The 13,761-nt window shown below is 39.4% G+C and overlaps 1 protein-coding gene across 1 annotated transcript in view; it reads right to left on the bottom strand.

The window, feature by feature from the left end:
* FAM185A (family with sequence similarity 185 member A) overlaps positions 1-13,761 on the bottom strand; it is a 28,809-nt gene that overhangs the window by 609 nt on the left and 14,439 nt on the right. The window contains exons 5-7 of the mRNA XM_054399793.1: positions 12,121-12,162; positions 8,331-8,426; positions 5,941-6,075 (exon numbers count right to left, since the gene is read on the bottom strand). Coding sequence (XP_054255768.1) covers positions 5,941-6,075; positions 8,331-8,426; positions 12,121-12,162 — 273 coding nt within the window. The remainder of the gene's footprint in view (positions 1-5,940; positions 6,076-8,330; positions 8,427-12,120; positions 12,163-13,761) is intronic.

Genomic DNA, 13,761 nt, shown 5'->3' with positions numbered 1-13,761 from the left:
CTTGGCCACTGATTGGTCCATGTTGGAGCTGGCTGGCTTCTAGCAGCTTCTGGCAGCAACTGTCCCTGCAGCCCCCACTCCCCCCTACTACTACAAGCCCAACAGATACCTCTACATAGGACATTAATCTGGCTAACTCAGTTGGGAAGCCTTCACCTTCACTGCACACACAGAGAAGAACCTTGTGCAAGACCGTATTTTCCAGATGACCAGACATGTTGCTGCTATCACTGCTCTCTGATAATGGCTTCAACCCCTTCTTGGGAAGTGTCTGCCTTACATGTTTCATGCAGACTTAGGGTGCAAGGTGATGCTCTGGAAAGCTCACTGTAGAACAGGCAATGGAGAAAGTTCAACTCACTGTCATTTTACAACTAAGAAAGTGAGGCTGGATTTTTACAGAAAATTTATGACCAAATTGGGAGCTCAACTGGGATCTTTTATAACCCAAATTAGTGCCTTTATCACAAGCTCAGCCTTCACTTCAGTTTATCTTTATAGAATATCTCTTATCATTACTTTAGCATTTGTCTCACTGCATGAAAGTTCTAAGTTTAGAACTAACTTGAGCTTGGAATAGCTTGAGAGATGGCAGAGAAGCAACTTTGCAAACACGCTCTGCTCTGACCTGTAACACAGCTGAAATTAAATTTTGGGCAAGTCAAAACCAGTGGCAAAACTCCAACTGACATCACTGCATTGGTTTCTACAGCCCAAGCTCATGTGCCAGAACTTTTCAATAGCTTTGGTGCTTCTAAGTGGGATTCATTTAAAGTCACAGGCCAAAGCCATGTCACTCACAGGCTGAGGTACTGGTTAGAGGTATGTGACTGTCAGAAGTCCAACACTGACAGCAGAGTTACTTCAGTGTCCCCTGTTATCAGACCACAGCATGCCTTCAAGGATCTCCATGTGGATGCTCTAGTACCATTTTTGCACCACTGACTGCCCCAGTAAAGCAGACTCCACAGTTCTGCTCTCCAGCTAATTACAGACTCACAGACAGACATGTTATACATAAAATGTATTAAAATTTAAACCTCAGTTTCTCAGAATTCTTTCCTGAATCAATAGTGTTATATGAAAGAATGCAGAACAGAAAACAGAGTCTACTTTTGAATAGGAGGCAGACCTTAAAATATTAAATCAGCCTTAATTTTAAACAAGAAACAGCCTACAGGTGTCAAAAAAAACAACCAACCAAAAAAAAAACAAACAAACAAAAAAAAACCAAACCACCAACCAAAAAACAAACAAAAAAAAACCACACACAAAAAACCAAAAACACCACCACCACAAAAAAACCAACAACAAAAAAAAACCAAACACCCAAACCTGAACCAGCAATGAAAAGGAAAATTTCAGCTGATCACTTAACAGAGTTGTTGGGCATTGAAAATACTGCAGTCTGGGGTTTTGGTTGGTTGGTTGTTGGCCATTTTTGTTTGTTTGTTTGTTTGTTTTTTCCTTAAGGAGAGGACACAATAAAAGTCAGGCAGAGATATATTTCCAGGAAATGCATATTGGAGTGCTTGGTGCTAATTCCACCCTCTCATGTGTCTGTCATTGTGACCTGTACTTCTGCAGAAAGAATAAACACTGAAGCATAGCATCAGCCCTAGAAAAGAACAGTTTCATGCCCTGCTTACATCCTGCTACACTTTTGCTAAAAGTTAAGAGCTTCACAGAAAACCAGAAATAAATTAAGAGCTGTTGTAAAGCTGAGTTGTTGTCTGGGCTCCATTTCTCATTTTACATTTGCTATGTGAACTTAGAAGAAATGTTTGGTTCCTTATGCTTCTTTTGGACATTTGCCTGTGAAGGGAACACAGAAGAGTGTCAAGTTCCACTCCCTAGGGATGAAGATCTTCAAACCATTTGAGGGTTATTAAACCTATTGCCAGTTGCAAGTTCAAATCAAGCTTAAGATTATTTAAACAGCTTTATGTGTGAGTCCCTAATCAAGTACCAAGGTCTGGTTGGAGATATTTTGATGAGTTTAGTCTTAACTGTACTCATTGCTTGTAGCCTGAACACCATGGGAACATCAGTGGCTTGAGGATGACTTTGCTAGCACAATTAAATCATGAAGGCCAACAGCCTGATGGGTTGAGGATAATACGGAGGGGAAAAAAATTCATTTCAAATTCCAGTCAGGATAACACCATGAGCTCAGGAAAAGATACATGTACTGGTATGCTGCATGGCCACCATTTCAAGTGAACACCCCTGTTTGGTGTGTTAAAGGCAGAGGACACCTTTGTAGAACTTTACACAGCTGAGTACTGACTCCACTTGTCTTCCTGAAGACTGGAGAAGTTAAAAAGAGCTCCATTTTCATATCATAAAACACAGGAAAAGGAGCTTATTTAAAACCCTGCTCACTGGTGTGGTTAGGAGTGTGGTATCTCAAAGGCTGTGAGACAGCTTGAGTTCAGTCCAAGCTGAAACCAATACAAATCTGCAGGACAGCATCTCCTCTTATGTACTTTCTAACAGCTGGATGAACTTTCTCTCTGACTTGAAAGAATGTAATCTTTTCCAGATACAACCTGATTCTGTCCTTGTCTTTTTAAAATACTGCTTAAGGATCAAGGCTTTACAGAGGGAGAGTATTTAGAGAGACACTGTAAAACAAAGCCCTTCCCACTCAATTCTAGTGGTAGGGAGTCAAGAGAAGTTGCTTCCAGGAAAGAAGGAAAGTTTCAAAGCACCACCTTGAGAATGGAGAAAACAGGGAGGGACAAAGCAAATGGATAATGTTACTGCTGGGATCAGAACATAAGTCTCAGTGCAAAAGGCCTGAGTCAGCTGCACAGTGGGAGAAGTGCTGCAAACAGCTGTTCAGCTTCAGAAGAAACCTAAGTCTCTGCAGGCTGCCATGATACAAGCTCTTACCAGTGATTTCCCTTTTAAAGGCAGGTTGCTTGCCTTACTTAATGCTCCCCTTCAGCTCTATCTAACCCTGGGACTCCTTGCAGCTAAAGCAGCAGAAATTACCTCAAACAACACAGAATTTCTGGTGACCAAAGCAGGTAAGACATCTGTAATGTTTGTGTGTAGTGTATGAAACTCATGCAGTCACCAAGCTATTTTCACCCTGGCTCTGAAGCAACCCTACAGGAAAAGTCCACAGCACCTCACAGGCCCTTTTCCCAAGTACTACTGGATGAGAAGGTATTCTGTGAGCAGTGAGAAACAAGTCATTCCCAAAGAATACTGAGGTAGGACATGTCTGAACCCCCTATATTCCTCCTTTTGGGCCCACACAGATAGTTATCCTATTGTACTTTGAACTTAAATAGCCTTATTAGAAAGATGCCCTAAAAGACATGTTTGAATTTAAGATTATTTGAGGGTTAACCCTGCCCTTCCACCAGTTTGCAACTCCTTTGGCTTGACAATCTCCTAAGCTCCTTTTCTGCTTGACACTTCTTAGCTGCTATCCTGCCCTTTACCATATGTAGTTTGAGATACAGGTAATGATCTCTACAGGCTGATTTAAGAGTAGAGCAGACCTGGAGACACAGGGAAGGCACAGACATCAGTGCCTACTGATGCTAGAAGAAACAGATGCCTTACCCTTGCAAATTAGTCTGAAGAGTAAGCTCTGGCACTGCCCTGTAGTTCTTTCTCAGTAAATGCCCCAGTCTTCCAAGATATTTGAAAGACATATTTGAAAGCTACTCTTACCATTCTCTCGACTGCTCTCTCGAGCACTCACTCCAGGCTTTCATCTTCTAGCTTTGATTAAGTCCTGCTCTATTCCTTTGCTATCTGGCAGAGCCCTGGGTATGACCACTTGTGGGATTGCTGTATACCGACTTCCCCACTCAGCATGGAGATGGGAGCCATGAGGCAGGGTGAGATGCCAACACTGTCACTGTGGCAGAGCAGAGAAGGCTTGCCTAGAGCAGCTGACAGACTAGACACGTTTACCCAAGTCACAGAACTCTACCCTGTCTTTCCAGTATAGTACGTTTCTGACAATATTCCCAGATGCAAGTAAAGCTTCCTGACAGCAGCTGGTTCCTGTGTCATCCACATGAGAACTGGCCAGTTTCTGAAAAAAAAAAAATAAAAAAAAATCTATTTTTAAACTAACCTCTGAGCTCAGAAGCATAACAATCTGAGCTGCCACGCTCTTGTGGTACACAGAGGTTCTTCACTTGCAAAACCCCCTCTTCTGTCTACGTCTTGTTCTTATTTACAGCAGAACAACAGTTACAGCCTCTGAACCTAAAACTTCAACACTGGATAATGTTTTCATGCTATATAAACAGCATTACACAATTTTTACTTCAGAATCTACTTTTACAAGAAAATTCTCAAATACCAACTTGAAGAGATTGTTGAGAATGAGGGGCCAGGTGCTTGGCCTGCAGAAATGATGCACTATCTCCACAGATAAAGAGAAGGAGAAGCTGGAAGCATCTCTCTCATTATGGCTGGCTTAAAACAGAAAGGGGAGGCCCTCTTTTCCAAATAGGAAGAGAAAGAGCAAAGCAGATGTTAAAAGCAACCTTCAGGCTTGTTTTCTGTTGATCAATGAAGAGAAGGGAGGACACAGCTGCTATGAAGAACTGGTTACATGATGTGAGAAAACACTCAAAGCTCAGTGCTGGCTGTGATGACAGACGAGGATGCTTTACTTCAGGCCAGCACTAGTTCAGCTGAGCTGTATTCTGCAGGAAATCCCTTCCAGGGGCTATTTTTCATCCAGCTGTATTACAATCCATTTAGAGCTCTATTTAATAAACATTTTGTGCAATGCCATAACCTCTTCAAACAACTGATCATCACTGGCCTAATGTTGCTGCCTCTCCATAAATCTTGCTAATCTCCATGCATTTGGGATATATAAATTTAAGGGTTAAATATTCAGAGATGCTTTTGACCTCAACTGCCACACAGAGTGGTGGGTTGAAAAACTGCATCCACTTCAGCAAGGAGTGTCCTACATACAGACTGAGTGAGCATGGAGCCACAGCAGCCACTCAGCTGTGACTGTCTCAAACACCACTCTTCACTGCTGCCAGTGACAAGATTGCCTGCCTAGTGGTTCTCATTCACTGGGAGAAGTGTTTTAAGGAGATTCATTCCTTGGAGCCTTGCTAGAATCTGGGGTCCTTTACAGGTTTCTAGGCTGAGAACTTGTAGCCATGGTTTTAAAAGCAATTGTATTTTATAAGCACTAGCAAGTTTAAATGCTGGTTACAGTTCAAGGCAAGATAAATGCCTATACATTTCAAGGCTACTATTTTAAATAAGCAGGCTACAGATTAAAGTTGTATGTAAATACTTCTAACATTTTCTGAATTTGAGAATATCGTCTTACATGGGAGAGGAGAAGAATTCTGTGCATTTTTTTCCCCATTAGGTTTAAAAGCAAAGAAAAACTGAAAGCCTCAACTCAGGTCATTGTGACATAACACATTCAAAAACCAAAGCTGGAGCCTTCAGACACATTGTGTTAATGCTTCCTCTTGAGCAAACTGAGTAATTGGTAACAGCAACAGCCTTAACTGCTAGATAGACACATGTGGAGGGGAGGAGAGAAACACACTGACAATGAATTGTACAACTGTTGTCTAAAGCAGGAAAGAGCAAGGCTTGGGATTCCCAAGTTCAATTTGAAATGCATTAGAAGAATGCTTCCAGTAATTGCAGGCACCTTTCCATGTACTCTCTATTCCTCTATAGCTCTTCTAGCTATCTCCCACAGTTCATTTCTCACCCTGTCCTTCACTGCTTAACATTTACACTGTACATTTATAAATAGGCCACGTTCTTCCCCTCCCACCCGACTGAAAAGGAGAAAACTTTGCAGTATATTTTTAATAGACAATCCCTGGCAATTACTTATGGGACTGTCTAAACCAACCAAGCAATGGGTCAAATTTAGCCCTGGATTACCTCCCACAGATTAGTAAATCTTACCACTTAGAGTTACATGGTCCTCTTTGGAGGCACTCTGTGTTTCTTCTAACTGGATCTCTGAGCTCACATCCACTTTTCTACCAGACAACTGTAAGTAGGCTTTGAGAGACGCAGGCACCTTGACTGTAATTGAACCTGGTATAAATACAAATGAAACCTAGTTAGTTTAACACTCAGATCAAAGAATAAACTAGGCAATTACTTTGTGAACAAATCAAATAGTTGTTTTGTTGGTTTGTTGTTGGCTTATTTTGTTTGTTTGATCGTGGGTTTTTGTTTTTGTTTTTACAGCTTGTAGAGACAGACACCTCTTTTTTTTCCTGTCTCTGAACAGATAAATGAGAGTATTTTCATTTATGATAACCAGAATACTGTATGTCACAGATAGGAAGTGCTGTTACAGTATTTCCTTGGCAGAGATGAGAAATTAACATTGGCATACACCACTAGTTGTGGCTCTTGATAGAGGATCTCATTGCAGGAATGATCAAGGGAAGCAAATCTAACAGCTCTCAACTGTAATGACTTTACTTGCATCTTCTAGCTGCATATTTACATTCTGAGCAAGGACAGAGGATGGGATTTGATGACTGATCCCTCCAGTGTATGGCACCTTATGAAACAGCTGCCCTTTACACACTGTCAGCACTAGCAACTGTCTTTGCATTAGTGCACAGGGCCAGCTGGCCACATCCTCAAGCAGATGCAGGCTCAAAGTCACTAACCAGTTTACATTTTAGTGATACATAGACTCAACTATTAGCAAAATTGCAGCTTTGGTGGCCTGAATAATTCTACTCTTGACATTAGATAAAGAAATTTTGAATTCTGCTCCCCCTCAGTATGTGCTTCTATCCTTTAGACTGAAGGTAGATGCTGGGCCCTCAGCTTGCCCACATTAGTCATGTTTAGAATGACTTGGTCACAATGTCTGGAAGCTACACCCTACACATTAACACAAAAATCTTTGTGTTTGTGTATGTGCTCCTTAATTTTTGCCCAGTGCCAACATGCACTTAAACATAAAAAACCCAAACCCACCAGTTAGGCATAAAATTAAATTGTCTTTAAGTACATCCCAAAAGCTGAAGCAGAACACAAGAAAACTGATGCCCTAACAGCTGAAGAGCAGTCAGAAAGCACCTCTAGCTTTCAATTTAAATTCAGCACAATCACTTGCCTGTGACAGTCCTCATGAAAAAATAACTGTCAGTATCATTTAAGCTTAAGTTCTGCTGAATACACAAAAGCCTTAGTATAAGAAATGGAAAAGGCCTTGTCTTGGGTCCTCCTTGGAGAGCTGCTCAGCTATGTGACTCACAAAACCCAGCACACATGCAGCTAATTTAACACTAATGGGGCGTTTTCTACACTGCAGCTGCCAGCAGTTACTCTGAAATTAGGGAAGCACAACCAGAACTTCATCAACTTTGTCTTTTCTAAACTGTGCTGTTGGAGGAGACGGCAGGCAATGTCTTGAAATAGCTTTTATTAAATATGTTCCTCTCTGTCACTAAATCATAGAGACATTAACTTTGTATAAGTGATCCAAAAGGTAACTGAGAAATTATACAAAAATAACCTTCTTTGCACCAGTATAGCTTGTACAGCAGGACGGTGCATGAGTGATTTCTGTGCATTTCCTTCATGAATCCCATTATGAGTACCTGCTAAGTTTTACCAGGGCACAAGCACTGTCTCACAGATGAGGGAGGGGTATCAAGTACCATGTTCATTTAAACCACTAAAGTGCCTGGTATCATGATGTATGAACATGCTGTAGTGGGTTTTTTGCAAGCCAAGATGTATTCAGGGCTTTGTCATTTACAATATCCTGTCTTCTGCATGGAAGCATTACAAATCCAACTTTAGGAGTGAGCATCAGTAAGAAGTGTAATTCTAGTGATTAATCATGAGGTAAAGAAAGGAAGAATGGCAGTTTAAGACCTTCTCATCTTTGTTTTTCTGCCTTCCAATTTCTGTAACAGGACATTTCACCCTTAACAGACAGGAAAAAGACATGTAAATGTGTCAGTTGTCACTCTGCATATATAGCAGCATCATGGAGTAAACTGCTCAAAGCAAAGGAAAAATGGAATCCAAGTCAACTCTGCAGATTTCTGCTGGGTATATTGCCAAGAAAAAAAGGAAAATATTGAAAAATAAAATTCTGTAATCCATTTTAGGTATTATTGCCCCTTCCAGAATTCACTGCACGTATTTATATACTTATCTAATAATGAGATAAAAAAAGAATGCAGATAACCCACAATCACAAACTAGAAATGAAAAAGAAAAACAAACAAACCAAAACACAGCAAAAGCCACATCTTATTCCTTTTTCTATTACATCATAAGTTGACACAGAAAAAGTGTTTTAGTTTGCTAACCTTTCTGGGATTTCAGATCCACTTCTCTTAACTGACTGACATAAACATCTATTGTCCCATGATGTGTAGAAGCTTTGAGATTTCCATCTGATGAATCTAAAGAAAACAAAGAGAACTGATGTATCGTTCATTTTTTAAAATAAATTTTTTCTAAAATCTTACTTTGTACTTTGGAGCAACTCTAGAGAAGCGTAACAAAAAAATTAGTTACATACATGAGCAAGAGACAGTGAAATATCTTTTAAGATACAATGCTAAAGTTTTGGCAAGAAACCCTCAAGTCCTGATAGAGACACTTCTCAGCTTCTGGATGTGCATAAAAAAAGATACAGTCAAACTTTCAAAAGCAGCTAAACCAACTAAATCAAACCTGAAAGATGCTTCCCATTTAAAGTAAAAATAAACTTGGTTAATCATCACAATGATGTCTAGCATTAATGCTGTACTCTTGCCATAGCAGTTTTAGTTCTAAATAAGCTCATCTGGAGCTTTTCTGATGCCAGTTCTCAAGCACAGATGTGGAAGATCAGTGTATTATATATGACAGTGAAAACATGGAAAGGGATCATCCCACAGCTAAAATGGATTTCTTTAGAGAGGAAAGTAATTTTAAAAAGTAGCCAAACCACATTTATTCAGCTGAGAAACTGAGACCATCTTTGGCTAACAACAAAATAGTAAATCTTCATTAACTGAAATCAATGAACTAGAAAAAAAGGTTTTGTGTTAGTGGCAATGAAACATTTTATTGATTGCTTTTTAAAAGGTTGTTCATAATAGATATTTGAAAGTTCAAGTCATTAAACCAGGAAAATTTAGTATGAATCAACCTCTTTAATGAACATTTCTGGTACTGAGAGCTTGACATGTAAAAGGTATTTTTGCAGATGTTCCCAACCAAATCTTGTAACAGCCAACCACTGAATCTCCATGGGATTGGCAAGACAGTTTTCCTTGCCAGGCTAGGGTCATTTGCTCCCCTCTGAAACAAAGCAACCATTGCAAGCTTTATCATTTCCGACTATACCAAACACAGAAGATCCATTTCTTCAATGCATAACTGGGTTAAATTAAACAGGTAATCCAGGAAGAAAAAGCTTTTTATTTTCTCCCTATCTGGGAAAATTTGACTTGGCAGCACTCCAGAGAATACATAATCAGACCATACCAGTAACACTGAGAAGTAAGCAACTTCTAGCAGGACTGACCATGAGCCAGCAGTGTGCCCTGGCAGGAAAGAAGTCCAACAGCATCCTTGGCAGTATTAACTGGAGCATGGCCAGCGTATCGAGGAAGGGATTATGTCTCTCTGCTCAGCACTTCATTAGACCACATCTAGAATACAGCATCCAGTGTGGGGGCTCCCAGAAGGTAGACATCAACAAACTGAAGTGAATTCAGCACAGAAGCACCAAGATAATGAGGGAACACCTTCCCCATCAGGAAAGGCCAAGGGATAAGAGCTTCAGGACCTGACAGCAGCCTCTTAGTGTCTGCTAGGAGGTGCACAATGAGAGCCAAATAAACAACAGATGTAAGCTGAACAAAGAGTTTCAGTCTGGATAGAAAGGAAATATTTTTCAGCCTCAGACAGTCAAACAGTGGAATGGCTTGCCCAGAGAGGGTGTAGGGAAGGAGTACAGCCTGCATCCTTGGAGGCTTTAGAGACCACAGGATAAAGCCTTCAGGAGCCTCAGAGTTGGCAAGGCTCCTAGCAGAAGGTTAGAGACTAGAGACTGCTTGAACAGCGGGACTGGACAAGATGACCTCTGAAAGTCCCTTGTGACCTCAACCATTCCGGGATTTTGCTACTTCCTAAAGTCTCCTCCAATCTGAGACTTACTACAAATGTATCAAAATAAAAAGATTAAGCTGTTCTAAAACCAAAGTACCACATTATTTTTGTAAGGTTATTCAATTTTCTTTTAACTAGCAACTTATACTAGAAGTAAAAATAGTTCTGTATGTTTTAAATTCAAACCCATTCAAAATCTTTAGAACATTTGTTAGAAGTAAGAAGCTGCTATTATAGGGCTGAAAAACAATTTGTTTGTGACTAATCAAGAATCCCTACTTCCATACTTCAACAATGTCATTGTGAAACACTGATTTTAAGCCTCTGCCATATGGCAGACAATTTTCTATGAAGCATCCAAAAAATTAAAATAGATTTATTCAAAGAGTAACAACGTTAATTATATTTATATTTATTTTATCAATAATTAACAAAGCAGTATTTTAAAGGGAGAAAACAGCATTAGTTTCCCATTTTAATGCAGAATTACACAAAAAAAGTTGTCAATACAGTTGCCAGTATTTGCCCCAAAGTATTTTGGAAAAGAATCCAGCACTCTTGACTATGTTTTAGCCTGATCTGTAAGGCTGCCTCCCCAAAACGTAGAGATGACTGCATTTTTTTCAGTTAACTGATCAAGTCCTGCTACATCTCAAGGAAAACACAGCCAGGGTAGTTGGAAGGTCTGAGTTATTCTTCCTGTTTCTAACAGCAAAACTCCATCAAGTCTCTGGCAATCCAACCAACTATCTTGTGGAATAAATTTCTCAAACACAAAACCCTTTCACTTAGAACTCAACATTTTCTTTCTCAAGCTTTTAGAGTTGAACCACTGGAGCTTAACAATGATTTGCCTTTGGAAAAATTCATAAAAATCTAAAGGTTGTTTGATGTTCTTTAGGAAAAGTTAAGCCTAAATAAGGCCTTCAGAATTGAAATCTGAAAAATAAAGTTGTTATTCAACTGTAAGATGTCTCCTAACATTTAAGCTGAACCTGGCTAATTAAGGAAAACAAGCATCATCCATTGATGGAAAAAACCTACCTCCTGTACTACGAAACTTTTAAAACATTCTTCATATTCTGAGTTTATTTAACAGAAGGAAAAGCCAACTAGCAAGCTTAATTTAACTCTGTGGCTTAAAGACCAACTCATTTCCAGAGTTGTAAAGACCACTTAGAATCTTTACTTGTCCCTGCACAGTGCTTAGTGACTATGGATGCTATCACTCGCAGAAGTCTTTGAGCTGTGGGCCTGTAACCAGCAGGGGAAATCCTTCTACATACACGCAAAAGACATTTGGCTTCATCTAGGATTATGTTACTTCGATTTTCTGCCATAGAAGTAAGGAGAATTTGAGCTTCTGACTTGTGTTCATGCACTATGGTTAAAGAAGAGTTCCTAATATTTTTCTAGAATAATGCAACTGATACAGTGTCCCCTGTAACTGACAACTCTGAGTTATCCTCCTGTTATATGAAAGCTCAAGTCCCTGAAGGAAAACTTCTGAGCTGTTTTTATTTCTGAAGGCAAAAAAAAATATTAGAATAATAGTTTGGAAATGTTTAAATTCTCAGAAGCCTTCCCCATACAATATGCAATATATCAGTGATTAATGCTTTGTGATATAAAAAGTAAATAATCATTGGTACCAGCAAATGTGAAAGACAACAAGGTTTAGATGCAAAATTATTGCATTTAATGCACACTTAGTCTTTCCTTGTGTCCTTTTATCCCATCTGAATACAAAACATGACATCTAGACTCAATATGCAGGTATTGTCATAGCAAAAACTAGACAGCCTCTCCCAACTGCAAAAGGCTGACAGCCAAGTTTGGAAAGGATCTCCACCAGCTATCAGTACTACTCCCAAAAAGAGGGCAGAAACATCTGTAAGAAATCATCTCCTTTTTACTATCCCTGTGAATATTCACCTTTTAGAAAGCGGAAGGGAAGAGTGAAAAAAGAGATCTCAGAGAGAAGGTAGAACCTACCTACTGTGATATTCCCTGTTTTGGTCTGAAGGCTGGTGTTACCTATTAGGAAAAGAAAAAGGGAAAAATATTTTAAAAACGTATTTTTTAACTGTTTTCTGAAATCATAACAAAGGCTAAAAATACCATAAACTGTTCCATTGCGTGAATATTACTGCTTTACAAACAAAAATCATACCACCTGTGGGTAACAGCAACATGATTCTACACAAGAAAAACACTCTGAGTAAAACTTAAAGACAGACTGGATGTGAGGGAGAGAAAAGCAGAGAGGCATTGCAAGGATAAAGCACAATAGTTAGCATTTTCCTCTTTTATAAACATATATCCCCTCTACCAAATACATAATACTCCTTACCTAGAGCATGAAGAGAACCTGGAAGAACAGATGCACCTACTAAAAGAAAAGCTATCTATACTACTAATGGTCTAACAAAGTTGGTACGAACTTCCATAGTTCTATGTGTGCTACAAAAGTATAATTCCCTCACGAAAAATCCTGTAAATAAAAAAAATTCCAATTTAGTAATACAAGAATTTTCAGATTTTTTTGAAGGCTCTTTTAAAATGTGCAAAAATAAAGCTCTGCTCCCATCTTTTCTTAATTGAACAGCAGCAAACAGCCATTAGGGCAGGATGCATTCCACTCTATATGACCTGCACTGTTTTTCTTAGAGTCTGTGGACTGAAAGCTAGAAAAGCAGCTTACCATCAACTGGCTTCAATTCATCATTTCAAGAACATTCTACATAAAATACTTAAGGGTTCTGGAAATCAGAGTTGGAACAAAAGTGTATTTCAATGGACATGAAAGATGTTTGGCTTTAATCGTAACTGCTTTTAAAAGGCACATTATAATTATCTCACCCGTTCTCCAATTTATCCTGACTGGTACTTACTTTTGTACAAACTATAACAAATCCTAGGGTTCTGGCAGCTCTTCTTAACCACAAGCTTGGATGGCAGATATGACTCATGTGGCACAATGTGAACATATCAGTATGACAGGCTCACCATCCTTCCCATATGTTTTGAAGGCTCTCAAGGTGGCAGAGCTATTCTCATGAAAAAAAACAAACCACCAAATAAAAACACCAGGCAGCTTTTCATTTGGAATACTGTGTCCAGTTTTGGGCTTTCCAGTCAAGACAGACACTGATGTACTGAAGTGAGGCCAGAGCAGGGTACTGAGATTCGGGGCCCAGAGCACACTACAAGTGCTCAGAGAGTTTTAAAAGGAGAAGCCTGAGGAGAAACCTTGTTGTGGTCTTCAACTACCTAATGGGAGAGTACAGGGCCATACTCTCCTCACAATGACGCAGCAAGAGCAGATAACAGTTACAAGTTGCCATAATGGAAATTATTAAAACCAAACCCTTCACTCCCTCCCCCAAAATTCCAAACCACAACCACCAGAAAACCAAACCCCCATAAAACAGGAAAAAAGAGGGAAGTTTTTCCCTACCAGAAGGGAACAAGTCATCCAGAAAGGTCATGCAATCTTTGTCCTAGAGAATATTCAAGGCTCAACCAGACAAAGCCATGAGTAAGTTTGCTTTAATTGAGCCCACTTTAAGCATTAGTTTGGACTTACTTGAAATTCCTTTCTAACTTGAACTATTTTGCGGACTAAATAAATTA

This window comes from Indicator indicator, chromosome 3, assembly GCF_027791375.1.
Source record: "Indicator indicator isolate 239-I01 chromosome 3, UM_Iind_1.1, whole genome shotgun sequence".
Classification (NCBI taxonomy): Eukaryota; Metazoa; Chordata; class Aves; order Piciformes; family Indicatoridae; genus Indicator; species Indicator indicator.
Note: the sequence above shows the minus strand (reverse complement) of the source record. Positions and strands in the feature narration are given on the sequence as shown.